The 20,393-nt window shown below is 37.4% G+C and overlaps 1 protein-coding gene across 4 annotated transcripts in view; it reads right to left on the bottom strand.

Annotated features, from left to right (window-relative positions):
- Positions 1-210: 210 nt before the first annotated feature.
- SP3 (Sp3 transcription factor) overlaps positions 211-20,393 on the bottom strand; it is a 35,112-nt gene continuing 14,929 nt past the window's right edge. For all 4 annotated transcript variants that reach the window (XM_065068805.1, XM_065068804.1, XM_005510477.4 and 1 more), the window contains 3 exons: positions 10,840-11,032; positions 4,121-4,317; positions 211-1,961 (listed from right to left, as the gene is read on the bottom strand). In XM_065068805.1, the coding sequence (XP_064924877.1) occupies positions 1,645-1,961; positions 4,121-4,317; positions 10,840-11,032 (707 nt within the window). In that variant the 3' untranslated portion in view covers positions 211-1,644. The remainder of the gene's footprint in view (positions 1,962-4,120; positions 4,318-10,839; positions 11,033-20,393) is intronic.

Consider the following 20,393-nt stretch of genomic DNA (forward strand, 5'->3'; position numbering starts at 1 on the left):
GCACAGCTGTGCACATCACATGCAGACTGGGGTTTGAGAGCAAGCAGGTGCTGTGTTACCATCTCCTTGCCCGTAAGGAAAGGAAACACCATTTCTACTTCCCATCATCTAGTGCAAAATAATAAACAAACAAAACCAAATATCTCAGGCTACCGAGATATATTATGGAATTACACCTTATTAGTTAACAAGAAGTACAGTAAACTCAAGTCAAAAGAAAAAAAAATAGTGTTTTATTAACTACCACACTGTTATAATACACTTTAAACGTACAATAAGGTAGCCTTTAAATTTGAGGTGGTTTTAAGAATAACAAATGAACAGATTTCCAAATGTTTGTAAATAGGTGAACTGCAGTAATTATTGTACATTTTTTGAAAATGGTATAGCACTTACAGACTGGCTATATAACTTCATTTTGTACATTTTTTCTATAATTGAAAATATAAACAGTAATTAAAAAATAAAAAGAAAATTCAGCATAATAAAAAACATATATGTTTATCAGTTAAATGTACTGGATACATAAAATTTTTAAGGGAAGAAGCAAAAAAGGAAAGATGGCTGATATTTAAATGCAGATTGACTAACCAAAACTAAACAACAAACAAATAAAAACCTCATAAACCCCCTAGTTCACTATGACTATATCCATATGTTTGGGAGTACTGTCAATATGGAAGTGATTTTTCTGTTGTATTTGCATATGTTATATTTCACTGGTAATTTACATGATGGCTTTTAAGGCCCTGGCAGACAGATGTTTTTTTGGAAAAAGATTTGATAGAAGTCACTGCTGAGATGCAATACACCTTATTTTTGGTCCTCCAATGTTCAAAAGAAGGGATATATACTTCACTATAACATTTGCCTTACCACCCAAATGCCTCAACCTATACATATTTTTTTTTAACATTTTAAGCTTTTAAAACATTGGTTATATTGCCCACCTTGGTTATTGAAAGAATATTAACAAGACATTATTTTGGCAAATTAAATCTTAAACATGGCTTTTCAATAGGATTTAAAAGGTGACTATCCCTAGAGTTCCATGTTAAAATGTAGTTTCAAAATCTTACAAGAGTAATGCTTAAAATATTGTACATAGTTAACCTAATTAAAATAATTAGCTTCAAAATGACAAGTTGATGAGCTAAGTAAAGCCTACACTATGGAACATTTGCTTGGAAACTTGATTTGTCAGTTATGCATAATAAAAATTCCAGTCATCAAGAAAATTACAAAATTTCTTTTATCATAACATGATTTCTTTTCACCCATCAACTTCTTTTATCTTACAATAGATAAATACCAACATGTTCTCATTTTTTACACTAAACCACACAGGATTGATGCATTTGGTTAGACTACCATTTCCATCGTTAAATTTTTTTTTAATATAACTTGGTAAAATTTCATCTCTTCTAGATTCCAAAAGTACCTACAAAACCCATGCAATTTTACCATTTTAATATACTATGGAATATCATACAAAGTAAGGCATTTCAGTGTCATGTATAACCAAGTTACTGTCAATCCAAAAATTTTTGCACATCAATAAAAAGATATCTAAGAACTTAGGAACAATATTCTTCTCACTACTGTATAAAAATAACCACAATTAATAGGTATCTTGTGTAATATTTACTCCATTGTCTCGTTTCCTGAAACTGTGACAAGCTGTAAAGGTATTTCAGTGTTGGTAAGAATATCCTGATTGCTGGTGCCAGATGTATTAACAGTTCCTATTCCTGAAACAGAACCTTGTTGAATATTTGCAAGGATAAGTGTTGTTCCTCCTGCAGTAATCAGAGTATCATCAGGTGTTGCTTCCACTGATGCCAGCACTGTACTGCTAGAGTGAATACCTTTTTTATTCTGATGTGTTTTAATGTGTTTGGCAAGGTGGTCACTTCTCATAAAGCGTTTTGAACATTCCGGACAGACAAATTTCTTCTCACCTGTCACAGAAGACAAGAAAACACAACATGTTTTCAAAAACATTAAAAGCATCACATGTACACTACAATCTGGGATAACTTCTTGGATTTAAGAGTCAGATTCCAACAACATCTATACTGAAGAAAAAAGCGATCCAATGGAATTAACTTGTGTGTTAAACTTGTAGACATCCATACAAATCCTTTAAAAGAATTGATTTATATTCCTGTGTCTCACTGAGTTTGGGGAGATCTTTCGGGCAACTTAAAGAATATTGCCATCTCGTATCCTGAGACTGCTAAGTGTCACTGCAATTATTACCAAGAAATAACTTTAAAGAGGAGAACAAAACCTGGAAATGATTGACAGAAAAGACTATACGAGCTCCTGCAAAATCACAGTCAAGACTGACAGACAAGACCATAGGGTGGGTAATTCAGGTTTGAAGGGACCTCTGGAGGTCTCTAGTCTGATCTCTCTCCAAGCAGGGTCAGCTACGAGGTCAGCCTGGTTGCTCAGGAGTTTATCTGGTTTGGTCTTGAAAACCTTTAAGGCTGGAGAATGCAGAAACTCTCTGAGCATCTACTTCAAAGTGCTTGGCTGCCCTCACAATGAGGAAGTCTTTATATCTGGTCTGAACCTCTCGTTTCAACTTATTTGTCGTCACTCTTCTTCTCACCAATGCACCACCATGGAAGTCTGTCTTTGTCTTCTTACCGGTGGCCTTTCAGGTACTAAAAACTCCCCCCGCCCTTACCAGGTTCCTACAGCCCCACCCCACTTCAATGCTCCAGTTTCCTGATCATCTTGGTCACCCTTCACTGAAGAACTCAGGCCTGTTGGTCAATGCCTTATATTCAGGTCTGAAAACTAGCTGCAATATTCTAGATGCAGTTTAACCAGTCCTGAGAAGAAGAGGATAATCTCTTCCCTAGGACTAGTGTCTCTGCTTCTGCTAATACAGCCCCGGCCATCTTTGCTGATGGTTCTTGCTCATCTTCTGGTTGTCCATCAAGACTCCCAGGTACTTTTCAGTAGAGCTGCTCCCCAACTAGTCAGTGCTTAGCCTGTGTTGCTGCAAGGGTTAATTCCATTCTAGGTGTAGTACTTTGCATTTTATCCTTGCTGAATTTCAGCCTGTTCCTTCAGCTTCAGTCCCTCTGAACAGCAGCCTTGCCCTCAAATGCATTGACCAGTCACCCCAGCTTGGTGTCATCTACAAACATACACAGTGTGCACTCCGTCACCTCTGCCAGGCCAGTGATAAAGATGTTATAACAGGTCAAAGGATAGATCTCTGCAGGGTTTTTTTTGGTTGGTTGGTTCTTTGTTTTTGTTTTTTTAGAATCTATCTGACCATCCATCCAGACAGAACCTAACGTCCCAGCTTGGGTTCAAGCATCTAACATGTCTAACAAACGCATATCATTAGGTACAAAACACAAAGTATTTTTCACAGACATTGCAAAGACAGTTTTCTAAGCAATGTAAATGCTGATTACCACAGAAATTATTTATCTGTTGTCATGGGGTTTTTCAAACAGTCTAATTTTAAAAAGTAAGCATCCTGTAGAATGGAATTGTGGGTTCAGTTGTAGAAAAACAGGTAATACAGACAATAGATTTGAAACAAACTGCTCCTTGAAAAGACTTAGACAATTTTTTTTTCTTTGTATTAAACAAAAGGAGAAATGTGAACCTGGAGTCCCTCATGGGTGGTCTACTCATGAAACCAGAAGATGTAAAACGATACACCATCACATGCTCTTGCGTGACTTTGCGGGTGATGTCTAATCTCTTTGACCTCTAGCCCTCTATTTTTTTTTATTTTTTTTTTTAACAAGAGAAAATTATTGAAGCTTTAAGCTGGAACAACAGTTCTAATCTGGTTCAAACCAACGGAATGCATTGCTGAACCTGAATCAAAGTATTCTGATTAAACTACATTAAATATTAGCTTAAATGTCAGTTCTTAATCAAAAATGGTAGCTTTTTTTCCTCCTCAGACCTACAAAAGAAACCAATATTCACAGCTCTAAGTATTAGCCAATTTTAGAAAAGCCACACTACATTAAAATCAACCCAATATAAATATCTGTTCTCCTCTTAAAAGTTATTTATCCAAGCCCTCTCCATGACATGTCTTTAGTTACATGCCCCAGAATCAAAGACTGAAAACCTGTGTGCGTTCTTCGGTGCCGCTGAAGCTCATCGCTGCGTGTGAACCTTTTGCCACAGAACATCCAAGTACAAACAAATGGACGCTCTCCAGAATGCCAGCGGAGATGAGCTCGCAAATGTGAGGTCTTCCCATATACTTTGCCACACCCAGGTATGTGACAAATATGTTGCTTCTTTTTTCCCAAATTGGAGCCTCTGTTAAAATAAAAAATAAAATTTTTAAAAAGTTATTAATTCGAATACTTTCCTCCTAAATATTCATACTGATCGTACATAGAAGTGGGGTTACATATCCCAATAGATCTGTAAACAAACATGAAAAGCTTCCCACTGTTGTTTCAAATAGAGTCCAATATACTCCATTAGAAGCTGGAACTAAATTCTGTAATGCTATCCTGATTCTGCAGCAAACTATAAATTCAACAGAAGGGTAATCTGTAGCAAGCATGCATGTATATGAAATTGGAAATACAGTCACTACAGCAATTTGTACTACTTTGATGCTGAAGTGCCCATATTTTAAACTGCTCCTAGGTTCAGTTTTTACCATATCGAAGACAATTTTGGCAAAGAAAAGCACAAATGACTGCAGTTGCCAAAACAGAAACTGGAGATTTTGGCAACTATAAAGGGAACAGATGGGACTTTTGGCATCTTGGGGAAACCTTAGAAGCAGTCTGGGGTTGAAAGACAAGCACATTAACCTGAATATTTCTACTAAAAGGACTGATCTTGCAAATATTTAAATTAATCTATTGGTATTTCAGAAAAAAAAAATATCCATTAAAATGAACATATAATTCACAGATAGTATAATCCATACTTGTGATCTTGATGCCTGTTTTAAGATGTTGCCTCACTGAAATGATAGGTGATTGGTTCAGGGGAAGCACCTAGCACAAAATCCCAACTTTTTTGGTGGTGGTGGTTTTTGGTGGTTTTTTTTTTGTTAGATAAAATCAGGAGAGAGAGATAAGAGCCACTGAAGACCCAGAGAAAGAGATCAGCCTGGCCAGCACAGGGCATCATGATTGATTTTAGCCAATTTAAGTGTTTGCTGCTGCTGAAAGGGGCACTCTAGGGAATAGATCTGGCTGACAACGCAGCTCTATGAATGGTAAGTGCTGGTACAAGGGAGGAGATTGGAAAATGCAGCCAAGCATCGGGCCACCTTATTCATCAGCAGTGTTAACTTAGAACAGCTTAAGTGGATTCTGAAATCACAGTCTTGGGCACTCCATCCTCCATGACTGACTAGACAATTTTCAGTTGCCTCCCCAGGGCAATTTTTTTCCTTAAATTGGGTGCTCAACTTCTGCTTAACAGCCCAGTGGCTGAAGAATTTGCCCAGTAACTATTAGACCTATATTCTTATCCCTACATTCAGAATAACTCTGTTTTACATCTAACAATGGTTCAGGGTAAAATGCATACACACTTTAATGAGCTAGCACTTGGAGCAAGCATTTCTAAATAGGCACAGAAATTAACTCACTCTAAAAACTCACAGCATCTAAAGGGAATTCCAGCCTAAGCACATACACACCTAAAACATTTCAGACAGTCCACAAAAGTGAGCAACTGAAGTCCAATTAAGTCCTAGAAAATGTTTCTAAGAAGTCTCGCTAGAGAGCGATCTTCATAGTGCTTCATGAGTCATTTCGTCTCAGAAGAAAAAAATATCACTTTGGTAATAGAAGAGACTCTGCTTATCTAATTTTCTTGGTTTTATTGCCACACCTCAAATCCTTAGCCCCACAGAAAGTTCACCCGTGTGTTTGATCCAGCTTCTGTACAAATTTCATGCAAAAAATTCTCTGGCATCTGACCTGAGATCTTAAGCTCTTTGATCATTCTTAGTCTCGGCAAGAACGCTTCTGACTTAGTTTTCCTTTTCCAAACTAAAAGAAGTCCATTTCTTTAGACCAAGACAAGCATTGCCTTTTTTACATCTCCTACCTCAGCTGAAACATCCATTTTTGGTAACCTTTGGTACATCTAAACTGTCAGGTTCACGCTCTTCCATGGCCTTCTCTCCAAGCCAAGATTAAAAAGCAAAATTAACTGTTATGTCAGGCATTTATCTTTGTGCTATGCCACCTCCACAAAAGCTCAGTATTCACAAGTTTTGAACATTCAGCCAATCTCAAAGGCATTTAGTAAAACGTCTTTAGATTGCCCCCCTTTCGTTTCCAGTTGCTCAGCCCCTGCAGACGGCTGGGTCAGCACACAGAACTCACTCAGAACTCACAGTTCCAGTGGCATCAGCCCCAAACACCCAGCTGCCCAAAGCACAAAGAATTTTTCTGTATTCCTCTTTTGTGTTACTGCAATCGGTTCCACAGTTCTCATGCTCTACATTCACCATCACCTAATGATTTGGTTCTAGAGAGCTCTTCTTCATGTCCTTTTGTTTGGTGGCTCAAGGCATCCAGCAGTTGCTGTGCAAACCAACGGAACACCTATGGCCCTCCTCTGTTACACACTCTTGATGACTGAAAAAATTCTCCACAGGATCCCACTCTCCTGTGTCTTTAATTGCCTGTCCATCTCCATGTAACTCTAAGTTACAGTGCTCAGCCTCTGCTTTTTATAACAAAATGTATTTTTGCATTTGAGAATATACTTCTGTATATAGAATATTTTTTGCATTTGGTATTTCTTCCTCACACTTTCTCCAAATATAGCCTTTCCCTCTACAGTAATCAGTAAAAATATTTTGTAACTTTGCATGATACAGTACATAAATGTGACACAAATGACATGAAATCACATCAAAATTCCCCTAAAATCATTTTTAAGATTCCTAAGTCAATCATTTGAAGTTGTTTAATTGCACCTTCGGTCTAGGCTGAAGGAGAGAAAGGTTCAACTCATGGTCAGCTTACTGTGTGTAGGTGGTGTAGTATACATAATTCTACCCCACCTAATTAGTGACAGAATTCTCTAGCAGACTCTGAAGTTCAAAGTGAGGAGAAAGGGATGCACAGAATGAAATCTGCAAGACTACTGTGAATGAGTACCTAAGTGTATTTATTCTACACAGCTTCATACAGGCATCTGCATGTTTGCTTCATGTGCGCTCTAAACTGACTGGATATGAGCCAAAGTCTAACCGGACGCCTTGCAGCTGTGACAGTCTGGCACGCAGCCCTGACACGTCACGCTAAGAGGCCTTTCTTGCTGCACTGGTCAATAACCATCAGCACTGAGTAAAGGGATATGACGCAAGCTTACTCCTTGACTGGAGTCTGCAAATCAATTAATATTTAAGTATTTTCATAGTACTTTTTACCCTACAAGGATTTGAAAACACGTTTCTCAGTAACCATGCAGAATGCAACCATTCCAGCAGGAGATGCCTTCATGCACTGAGAAACTGGACTTTCAGTCCAGCAGTACTTCCAGGAGGAACATTCAGTATTTCAAGGGTAAAACATACACTTACTTTAAGAAAGTGTATTTTAGAGGTATGTGCCTAAAGTGGTACCCAGAAGCACTATTCCTCTATAGATCCAGACAGAAGTAGCTACATCTCAATGTAATTCCTGATGTAATTGAGAGGAGGGTGAACTTTCCACCTAACTTCAGGCTAAGACAGTCTGTTTGGGATCAGAGTCATCCTTTGAGGTATGTCTCTCTCCACGTGCTTATCCATTTACTATATAAGCTTGAGGCTATAAGGTTTTAATTTACACATCTAACACATCATCCTCTTCCTTTCCTACCTTCCCCCCTGGCAAGTAAGGTAAAGATTATAGTGGCTTCCTATTTCACAGGACTAGTACAAATATAAATCCTTTGAAGACTGCAATGTAGTCTAATTCTGTCTGAGTAAAAAGACCAACAAAAGCCAACAACAAAAACCAGAAAGAACCCCTCAACTGCCCTTTGCATCCAGAAAACAGAAAAGACAAAAAAATGCCAAAACTAAGGCTACACAAAAGGTGAAATTATGATGAAGTCTGTATATGTGAAGCCATACTACCTATGTGAAGTACTACTTTTTCCTACAACATTCAGTGCTCATTGTGTGAAATGCCATTCAGCTTTATCATACTGATTTAATGTGCTTTTGTTGTCTAACTAGTTACATATTATTTAAGTACTATCTTATATCCAGCATTATTCATTTCCCTGGAGTTTTTTTTCCCCCTCATCGTGGGAACTCAACACTCACACTGTCTAAGCAATTCACAAACATTAATGAGTTTATCATCTTGCAACACTCCTGTGTAGTGAACTTGAACTAGTACAGTCATTTCATACATCCAAACATTAAGTAGCAAGAGATCAAGGCCAAAACTGTCAAACACCCACTAGCTTTAGGCATCAAGCTCAATACAGCCTAAGCATATTTGAGAGTACTTCAGATGTTCACAATTCAGCTCAACTGACTTCTTTACAGGAATGAACTCAGTACTCCTGCAGTGGAAAAGGTGGGGTGGGTAGACAAACACCTCCAAAACTCCAGAATCCTGTTGCTGTGGTCACATATCTCATTCCCTAACAGATGCCAATCATTACACATCCCTGATTCACTCCCTGTGCATCATCCATCCCATCCACTGAATGGCGCTGGGATCATAAAAAAGGTAGTATTTAGTAATATAATTAGAAACCAAATGATAATGCGTATGCACAAGGGATTCAAGTTGCACAGGCTATGTTAACTTTGGCATTTGCCAACTTCCAAGTTTTCAATTCTTAATTCTAAGAATCACAAGTTCTATCTGAAGAAATTTATAAAAGCAAATGTCCTATCATCTGAAACATTGCAAGTCATCAGCAGAGGTGAAAGGCAAATCAAAACTCAGAATTACAGCACTAGAGATAAACAAGTAACTGTAGCAGCTAGAGAACATGACCAATGTGTATCAGAGGGAGAAATAAAATATTCCTCCAAGGCAGCTTACTCCTTTTGCTAGACTGTGAAAGAATGATACATTCTGGTGGGTAAGTTGCTGTAGCAACTGTAGGCACTTTCACTCTTTTTCTGTTTCCCTGCCATTGTCTCTTTCATTATCCTGTTTCTATTCCAGTCTGAATTCCTCTCACATCCTGACTTCCTGTCCTACTTTTCCTACTTACTTTGTATATTTGATGTGTCCTTTACAGTGGATTTCAGATTCTCACCTATCTAAACGCTGTCCAAGCTCTTACCTCAACTCCTCAGATTCCCCTATCTGAGTTTCAGTTAGGTTACACCCTTCTCCAGACTTAATCAAACCATCTCTCAGAAAGATTATCTCTTGGGCTTCAACTTTAAAATTTGGTGTTATAGCAACTCCACTTAGAAGGAAGAGGATTGTAAAGTACAGAAGTCTCTAAATTAAAGCCACTGCAGATTGGAATAGAGCACAAGGAAGATGGAACTTGTGAAATCTCCATGTTTCCTAAGAGTGTGGCCAGTGCAAACCATATTTTCAGGATTTTCTCCCAGACCGAAGCCAATCTCAACCCAGGGTGTACTTTGGGCAGATCTTCATGGCAGAGCCAAGGTTCACCAAGAACACAGAAATGTCTGGGCCAGGTTTCATGGAATGACATGAATTTAGCAAGAGGAAGCTGATGGACAAAGATGCCACACAACCTTATCTGCAGAGATTATCACCAGCTTCAGTTGTGATGTAAATGTATAGGAGTGCTTCTGTTTTGAAGACTTAATATTTACTTGGCATATTACCTTCTTTGCAAGCACAGAGAGATATCTAGAATATACAGCAAAACCCCACAAGACTTGACAATAGACATATTCAATTCAATCAGAACTATCTGAATTAGAGCCATAGAACACAGACAAGTTCTTTAAAGAGACCTCAGTAATTTACACTACTGTTCTCACATAAATAAGACTTCCATTTTAGAGAATAAACTATTATCAAAATGGGCATATTTTAGTGTACTGGAAAGACACTCCCCCACAATTATGTGAAGCACAAGCACACCTAAAGGTTTTCACTTGCAAAAGGCAGTCTATTACCCCCACTTCCTCTCTTAAATCCATAATTGAGATGTTTAAAAGGAAGTGTTTTGGAATAGAATATTTATAATAGAAAAAAGTCAGATACTTCCATGAGTCGTAGAATAATAAAACATGGCTTTTTATGCAGCCCTGAAGTTTTATACAAATTGGAACTTAGTATGTCTTTGTTAGCCAAATCTCCACTAACTTTGACTGAAAACAATCAGACAATTCAAAATTCGGTATTTAGAGCTGTTATTATACAAGCCTTGTTTTTGTTAGGAAAACAGTGAATAAGAAAACTAGAATAACTGTATTTTTATAACATTCTAAAGCAATCAAACTGAGGAAAAAAATGCTCAATCAATGAGGAAATGCGGGAACACAGGATTTAATCAAACCCCTGACATAGGATAGGAAGCCAATCATGGATGTGCATATTCCAAAATATTTCATTTTCGTATTATTTAGGGCAATATACTATCCCCCTCACTTGTTCAAGGTGGCATCTAATTCCAGATTTTTCCAAATAATCACAATGGAGTAACTCAGAGAGGATGGAATGATCAATCTGCCTGTCCCTCTGCAACCCCAGAAATAAAGGTGGCAGTCCTTTATTGCACAAGCTCTTTTGCACAGACCTCTAGTTTTCTCTGACTGCAGACAAGTGATGTTAGCTAAGGCTTCTTTTTTCCTCACTCATTGTTAGTTTTCATCCTCACATGCATTATATGACAGCGAATGCTACGTACCTTCCACCACCTTCTTTGCAGTTGGGACATGTGCAAGCTACTCGTCGCAGCCTTTTTCCCTCTTGATGTGGTTGGTCCCCTTCCTCATCCACCACCTGTACTCTCAAATGTGTTAGATCATTGGTATTCAGTGTAGAATCACCACTGAGCTGCCACTCTTCCGGATCAGGCTCCTCTTCTTTAATCCTAATATCTGAGGAAAGAACAAACACAGATCCATAAGTAGCCCATTAAATAGAGAGAAGGAAACCATAATGATCAAATCTTTTTACTGCTGAGAGCACTATGTCAGTCAAAAGTCAACATCCTTTAGCGCATACCGACATTGCTTCTCTGCCCCTGTAACCCGCAACGTATTTAAAAAGTTTATCTTACTATACATTTCAAAGTTGAAGACAAGCTATATCAAAGTATTAAAGTTTAAGTTTGAACTGTTCTTAGTGGGGAATGCTGTCACCAGGAGGATTTTGCTTGCTTGAAACTTGGGAAAAAATGAGGAACAAGAGGTTGGACAGGGGTTGAAATAAAACGTAAATGCATGTTTCAGATGATTCTGAGTAGCCATATATGTTTCCACAGGATTTCTCAATTAGTGTGAGGTGTAGCAGAAACGGTCTTTCTCAATGATCTTCAAAAGTGTTCAGTATGCACAATGTTACTGTGCATACTTATATTAAGTAATACTGTGCATTACTTATATTAAGTAATATAGGAAATCAATTAAATATAAGGTTTTGACCTAAGAAAGACCAAAATACCTAAGGAAAACAAACAAAAAAAATATTGCCATTTTCCCCTTCTCCCCTCAAATTTATGCCTTTTCCACTATACATAGAGAATATAACATTCAGGGAGGAAGGTTATTCAGCATTAAAGAGAGGTAAGCAACACACAAACCACTGTAACGTTTTGATGAGCTAGAGTCAAAATAGATCTTTGCAGTTTCATAGATGCAAAAAAGCCTCTGAAGTTACCCAAACAGGACAGACACTTGCAAGTATGGGTACCCTCTCCCTGGAGGGCATTCACCCATTCTAATCCAAGAACTAATTAGAGCACCATAGCACACTGTGAAACAACAATTATTTTAACAAATGTACATCTTAATAGGAACATTTTTCCCTTCAGATACTATTCCGGATTCCAAATGAGCTGAAAGTCTGTTAGTCTGGAATTCAAAAGCCTCTTCTTTTGTTTGACAGAGTATTTACTCTGGATTTTTTTCAGTGAAAACAGAATGAATCATAGAATCACCTCCAGCATTCATGTATTTAGACATAAAGGATTTAACTACACATAAAAATATGCTTGGTGCTAATGAAGTTTCAGTCCAGTCTTCCCCAACACCATAATCATTTGCGGGACTGTGCTGTAAATGACATCACTCCTGTAACTAAAGTTAAAATAATTCTCTAGGAAATCACTGCATTGAGAAAAGAATTCTAGGTCAGAAACAGGGAAGTCAAAAAATATATTCTGGTTTGGCTCCAGAAGTCAATGCTAGAAATTAAGTTTGCATGAATATGGCAGGCCCTGAGCTGTGGGAACCCAGCACACTCACTTTTGCTGACCCTTCACACATGCAGTAACAACCAGCAGAACTACTGGCTTGTCCAAAGTCACCTGCACACTGAGCTTCACTGCTACCAGAAGAAGTTCACCATTTGAGACAGCAACATAACAAGTATCTTTCATGTGAAGACCTGGAAAACCTCTGTGGTGACTTCTAGTCTTCTGCATCAGCCACCAAGCTATCTTTCCTACCAAATTAAATCAGTTTCTGAAACTCACCTATTAAATAATTGTATTATATGTAATAATTTGTATACACATGTTATGCACAAAATTTTACATTAGCAAAGATTAAAACACTGTAGAACATACAAATAATTTACAGAATTGACCTTTTAAACTGGGTACTATTAAGTCTACTAATACACTCACAGCAACTTTAGAGAAAGGTGAAAGCCTGATTTACTCTTATGCAACTAGGTACGTAATTGGAATTCAAATACAGAAAAGGGGCAAGGCTGCCAGCACGCACCAGTTCAAGCCTCCCAACAGTTCTTTAGGCCTGGATATGTTGTATACCATGCTCAAAAATCAAATGTTCCATAAAATGTACATGGTATGAATTCTGTTTTTATTTAAAATCAGAATTAACGTTAATAAACCACTCTACTAAGATAATTTCATTATGATCTTCCTACCATTAGGCACTAGCATATATTGAGTTTGTAAAGCCAGCAGCTGAATCCAGTTAGCACCGCACACACATACTTCAAAAGAGATAGCAACATGTCCTAGCAAAGATGAATGGATCAAATGGGTGTGTGGATCTCTGCTTCCAAGACCCAATTTCACTACTAAAGTCAAACATTCCATATAGCATAGGATTTATCCTGTTATACTGACACTCCGAAGTCACACTCTAATAACAGAAGTACACCTAACAATAGAAACATGTCCAGAAACTGTATTACTACACACCAGTATCCAGGACTTTCTGCCTTCAGCTCATGCAATGTTTGTTCCACGTTGCAAATCTCCATCCTATGTTCCTACCACTTTTTTCATCAGTATCTCTCTATTCTCAGTTCCTCCCAATCACGACCATTATTGCAGCAGCACAAAGGTTTGTGATAGTTTCAAATAGTGGACATATAAATTAGAAAGTTATTTGGACAAAAAAAGATGGACAGACAAAACACTCCTAAGAGCTGAGGATACTGGAGAAAATAACAATTTGCATGGACATACAATAGTTCATAGCATTACTTTTAAAAATGCAAAACCGAAATCAAGTCAAAGTAGCACTGTGTCTGTAATTTTGTGCTGTGTTTCTTGGTTCTCTTGGTAAGGTAGACAGTTCAGCTACTGCTTCAGGTATTCTGAAGGACCATCTGCTACTCCAGGCACACAGAAAAGTACAATGTAAATTGGCAATTTACAGATAGGATTTTTTAATACTTAATTATGTAGATTATACTTTAAATAAAATAAAATTAAAAGAAATATCAAAAGATGAAGTGTTTATCTAACCTCTCCAGGATGCAGTATAGCAGAGAGCGGATTGTATCAAATCCTATAGTGAATCCAGCTGCCTTAACAAGGTCCTTTGAGCCAGTGAGGCTGTTGCTCTCCAAGTAGGTTTTACATTATTTCAAGAGATGAGGGAAAATTTCATCACTATTTTGGGGGGGGAGGATGGGGTGCCACTGTAGGCAACAGTAAGAAAATGAAGAAATAAAATGGGGAAACCCTGGAGAAGAGCAAAAAAGAAGAGTCTTCTCCAACGCAATGGAACTGGAGATTATGCAAATTCATATAGATAGCAATGACTCCACATTTCTCCCTTGGTGTTTCTCTGGATGTGCTCCACTGTAATTCAGTCTCAACTGACACAATCCTAGGTTTTATACATACTCTGCAAAAAACTTGGCCTAAAAAATTTACATAACCCCTGAAGTCATGACAAGCTGATGCAAACACCTGTAAATTTAAGGCAACTTTTATTTTCTACCAATTAAACACAGGGTAACTAAAGGTTCTGTTTTCTTTACTAGTATTTTATTTCCATGCTTTCAAACTTCTATATGCCCTTACTTCTTAATTAAATTCAAGACCCAGTACTAGGTAAGCATGAAGGGGAAATTGAAAGACAATGTTTCAAACTACCTACAGATTCTCAAAACCATATATTCTTTTCAAGTTGTTCTTGGTATCTAGTGAGCTACATCTGTTTTGGGTTTTGCTTTCCTCTAAAGGATGAAAACTGGGATCTTGGTGTACAATTTTTGTTCCTAAGGTAGTATTTCATAGTCACAGAAAGCCCAGAGCTGGCTACAATACAGAGCAACTTTAAGTGTATTTGGCAAATAAAAACAATAATTAAGAGATTTTATTCAAGCACTTAGGAGAAGAATAACTAAACTGACAGGATGAAACCCTGCAGATGTAAATGTAGCTTAAACTATTCTCGAGTCCATTTCAGCTGTAGTGTGGAGGGAATTACTGCTGCCCACTGATACAGCCAGGTCACTCACCTCACCATGCATCAGATGAAAGCATCGGCTAAGCTTCATGATCTATCCTGGCTGTTAAAACTAGGACTTTGAGAAAAGGCTGTTTTCTTTACATAGGAGAAAAGTTATTAGTTTACCTAGCAGCCATACAAACAGGGAAAAACAGAGAAGGGAGAAGTATGCAGTGCAAAAACGCTTCATTTGAGGACTATGCTCCCACTTTTATTTTTTTTTATATCTGCCTCTGCAGAATGTCACATAAATGCGCTCTCAGCATTACCTGTTACTGTCTCCAAACTGTGGGGTTCTAGTTTAGCTGCTTTTCCTAGACACTGAAAGCCACCTTGCCTTTTTATTCAGCTGAGCTTTACAAGTTCCTGATCTGAAAGGCAGAAATATGGTCTTTCAACTGAAAACAGATCTGTAGTAGCGCTGCACGTACCTTCACAGCACCACAAATCAACTGTCTGCAGTTTCAATGTCTTGTAATCAGTCATGCCTATTCATTTATTTTTCCAAACAGATGCTGCCCTTCCCACCCATCCCAAGAAAAGAGATGTGAATTCCCATCTCCTTTCCATCTTCCTCGTTGAGTTGGTTTTCAGTTTTCTCTACAGCGCAACCCATATTCCCTCAGTATCCTGACTCATTTTGCCTTAATCTCTGGATGTGAGGAAGTTTCAATAGCTCTAAATCAGATTTTAAGTTTCTGAGGAAAACAACTTTTGTGTACAAGTCTAAGAGCAGAACCTTACAGTGCTGAGTAAGCAGTACCAGCAAAATGATTAAAAATAGAGCTATAAATTTTTTTTCTTGCAAGAAATGCCACATACTGTATTTCCAAGTGATCCTATGCATTATTCTAAGCCGATTATTAAAAAATTTAAACCAGGAAAGTACTTAGGCCAGTGCTAACACAACACATATTATGCATTAAATAGTTACTTACCCTACAGTAACTACAGTTCTTTAAGATACGTTGTCTACAGACTCTCAAGATTTTGGATTCTTACAGACAGCCATGCGTGCTGCAGCATGCCCTACTTTTTCCTTTTTTCCCACGCTTGAAAATGTAAGAGAGGATAATCAGAAAGGGGGAAGAAGAAGTGATCATTCTTGATATAGAAGAAGCCAGGAACTGCAGAAATAAGTAAGGAAAGCATGAGGACACAGAGAATTCTGTGACCAGCGGGGTGAAGTATTCCTGCATAGAAGAGAATTAGACCGTTGCCAGGGTCAAACAACTGAATTGTCAGCAGTAATTCAGGAAGGCAGAACTGTTCAATAAGTATTTCTGTTCTGTATTTTAAGTAAAACCAAATAACAGTCCTATCACTAGATGAGAATGAAAAGCTTCTCACTAAGTCTGGAAGATGTGAAAAGAGCTACTGCAATAAACAATGAATCAACAGATTAGGGTAATTTTCATTCAATAATTTTAAGAGAAGGTTGAAGAGCTCTCTGCAGTTTCAATGCCGCAAGCCTTGCGCCATGTAAACGCTGCAGTGAAAAAGCTATCACTGTGGTAATACTGAAAAAGGTGAACAAAGACTCAAAGAAGAGGGAAAGAATTAATGCCACTCAAAATGGGATTATGGGAACAATTAGATTCAAAAGTAATATTTTTTTTTACATCAATGATGACACCATTGTTGATGTAATATATTTGAGAGTTCTGCACAGCAAGTGACTTATCAGGATACAGTAAAACATTTTGATTAAGAAAAATTAAGTAGAAAACATACATGGAAAACATTGGATGGATTAAAAACTGGTATGAAGTTTAAATGCAGACTGAGAAGTATCATTTCTGTATGATAAATAATGACACGTCACTGACAATGTGTATTTTTCCCCCCTTTTGTCCTTACAAATTACTACCTTTCAAAAAAAAAAAAGTGTCTTCTACAAGCAGTGAAAGACAACTGATCTACAATGCAGCCCTATCTTCAAGAGAGCAATCACAACTGGGATCCTGGGAAACATTCCTGGCATTATGGAAAGACCGACGTTGTCCTTGGTAGAAACTTCAGATGCTTTTTATGAGGCAGATGCACTGACAAGTCAGCTTGAGAGATCAGAACCAAAGTATGTGATCCTGCCAGGAGGTTCAAAAGGCAAGAAAACTGCACAGAACCTGAAACAATGGTCCTAAAGTGCTGAGACTGCAAAAAGACAGAAGATGAGTTTCCAGTCTCCTTTTTAAGTTGAAGCAGTACTGGCAACACAATCCCTCACCTCACTTCAGGGACACTTGCCATACACCCCCACAGGTGTAAGAGTTTTCCTTCTGTTTCAGGAGTATCTTGCAAAAAGGGTATTTGAAAAAGGAAAGAGTACCTGAAACTGGGTAATATATTCTTTTGTGAACACCCTGAGGATATCTGAGCCTAAGATAACTCAGGCCTTAATCTTGAGAAGCTAAGTTGCATCACCAGACACTCAGACACATGACAGGGTATTCACTTGGGTAACATACACACAAAGATTCATCTCAACAACCTGGGATGCAAGAAAATTAATTAGATGCTGAGCCATTAAGGAACAGAGCAGAAAAGCACATGTACAGATACAGAAGAAGGATGCAGTAATTCAGTCTTTTCAAGAAAAAAATGCAAATCTACTTCACAGTAGTAGATACTGCATTAAAAAAAACCTCAGACTAAAGTTATGCAAACTTTCTGACACTTGAAGTGATATAATTTACTATATGCTGTTATAAGCAAGGTTGTAAAATACATACAAGCATGACTGTATGATTCTTCTACAAAGTATTCATTTCCTGTTAAAATAATGAGAAAATAAGGAATGTAATTTTAGCATGTTGAAATCAAAATACTTACACAAGATTGGTATATAAATAGCTCTAATTCTTGCACTAACTTAAATTTGTCAGAGTTCCCAATTTAACTTTTCATATTAAAAAAAATAAAACAGTGGGGGAATTGCTTTTAACTATCTTGATTTTATAACATGCAAATTAAATGCCTCAAATGTAAAGCAGCTAGCCCAAAACAGATGTTGTCAGATGAAAATATTTACTTAACATCATTGCTTCAGTTTACTTCATGTATTTCATATGACTTTTTTTAATAATCAGATACAGTTTCAAATAACACCCTGTCCTTGTCTCAAAAGCTTGGTATAAAGAATGCTTTAGAAGGCAAAACTGCATAATTGAAAGGAAAATCAATAAGGTTAAAAACTGGAACTTAAAGAGAAAAAACTAAGCTGTATAACACTGAAAACCAGACAAAAGTTTTTATGAAGTTCTAGATTCTAGAAGAAAGCTACACTTTAAGTAGCATTTTGCACTCCTTCACCAGAAGCATTAAAACATTGAAAAGACCGGCCCTGCAAGCAAAACTGTAAATACTCTGGTTTTAATTTTGTTTGTTTGGTGGTTTAGTCTGTTTTACTTAACAGATGTTAGACTAAAGCTTCAAAAGATACCAGCAAACGAAAGAAAACATGTCACTTGAGCAACTATTTGCCTTGAAAATTGACTGCCAATTTTTTGGCCAAATTTAGAATAGCTAAATTATTTCAGCATGATAAAGACTTCAGGTTCTGGCAGGAATGGAATGAAGTCCCCACCACAAATAGCCAACCACTCCCACCACCAAGCAGTGTAAGTTGATGAACAGGCATGACTGTGAGCTTCAATGGCAGAGGGGTCCCTGTGGAGCTGTGGGTGCTCCTGCAGCGCAAGGGCTGGAAAGAAAGACATCGAAATGAAGACCTCAGTTTTGCAGCGGCACTTGGAATAGTCGAAGAGATGCTTTTCAAGAGCTGACTCAAACTGTAGACCAAGCTGTAAAACTTTTAATAGGATTTTTTTATTTTTAAATAAATGAATCTTCCAGCTGAGTGCGTCTGGGTTGATTAGAAGCAAAGTCCCTTCTCAAGCCAATGCTACTTTCTTTCAGGTCACTTGCTAGTTTCTTCAGATGCTATTGGAATAATCAAAACAAGTGTAAAAAAAAAAAAAAAAAAAAAGCATCCAGCATCTTATTAATCAAGCAATCTAGATAAGACCTGGTAAAACTGCCTTTTTACCAGAAATAACCAATCCAAAACTGTGATTTAGTACATTAATAAACTAGCTGCAACACTATTACAATTAGATTTTGATCAACACTCTTATGTCTCCTTTGTCTGGACAATGGCTTTAGGGGGGAAAAAAAAAAGTCTAGTAATCAAAAAATTATTTCAAATTGACAGGACTTACAGGATCAGAAACATGAATACCAAGTTGGTAATTTCAGTACTCTGTTTTTTCCAAAAATAATGTTACTTTATATGTAATGTTTGAAGAAGAAATCCATAAACATGCTAATAAAAATAAATATCTCTCTTGAACGGGTAAGTTGCTAAAGAGTAATGTGAACTGTGTGCATAATGGCTCTTTTTGTTACACACAATGCAGTATTTTATTACAAACTGCCAACAAAAGGAACAGGCTACTAGAAAGCTTTCTCAGGTTTAACTTCCTCTCAAGCGCAGAAGACCGAAGCCAGAGCACAGGTGAGAAAAAGATCTCTTTGCTAGTGTTTAACATGGAGATGCTATTTGATACAGCTTTTTGTTCTGAAAAGCAATGCTGGAGAAAGTTTCAGCTATGACAAAACCCTTTCCTTCTGCACCTCAAGACAACATTAAGCACAATGAGGAGGAATATCAGTACTAAGTAGCATTCTAAGATGAAACAAGCTCAGCCAAGACTTTTCAGAACAAATTCTGGGCAATGGAAGTCTCTTGTGTATGTGTGTCTTGTAAAGTTGACATTTTGGTAGAAACATAATTACTTGGCATTTTTAAAAATAAAATGTACATTTACCGGACAAATCTATTAGCTTGGTATTAGGACTCTGATGACTTTCCATTATGTAAAAAAAATGTAGGACATAGGTAAAGACATTTTTTGTTCTCCAGCACTTACGAGAACAGCATAGATGTCCTCTGCTGCTTACCTGGGAAGCAAGGCTTGGAAGAACACCTCACACAACAGGTTGTAGCTACCAATAAACTAAAACCCAACTCACAGTTTCCACAGCTATGCCACTAACAGAGCAATCTACATTATCCAGACTTCAGATAATTACCAACCAGCTCTGACCCAAGACTAGGAACGTTCTTTTTATTTTTGCCTTATGTAGAAAAGTTTTGCTACATGAAAACAGAAAAGACAGCCCAGTTGTAGTTGTCCTAGAAGGAAGTGCATTATCTGAGCTGGGGGGAGAAAATACACGGTAAGCCTTCTTATCTTGCTTCAAAGATTGTTGGTAGCAACCTCTCACCCTCTAGCTTTAACATCTCTCATTCTGTTGTCCCTTCCACATAGATTCCTCTTCCAGTTTAAAACTAAACCAGTTTTACTCATTTGCAGATTAGAAGAGCAATATATTTTTGATTGCAAAAAGAATTTTTATAATGCTTCTAATTGCATATTTATTCTTCAACCTGAATAGGGGGTGTTATATCATATTGTAAGGTGTTACAAATAAAAAGGGGAGGAACACCACTGAA

The sequence above is a fragment of the Columba livia genome, chromosome 7, assembly GCF_036013475.1.
Source record: "Columba livia isolate bColLiv1 breed racing homer chromosome 7, bColLiv1.pat.W.v2, whole genome shotgun sequence".
Lineage (NCBI taxonomy): Eukaryota > Metazoa > Chordata > Aves > Columbiformes > Columbidae > Columba > Columba livia.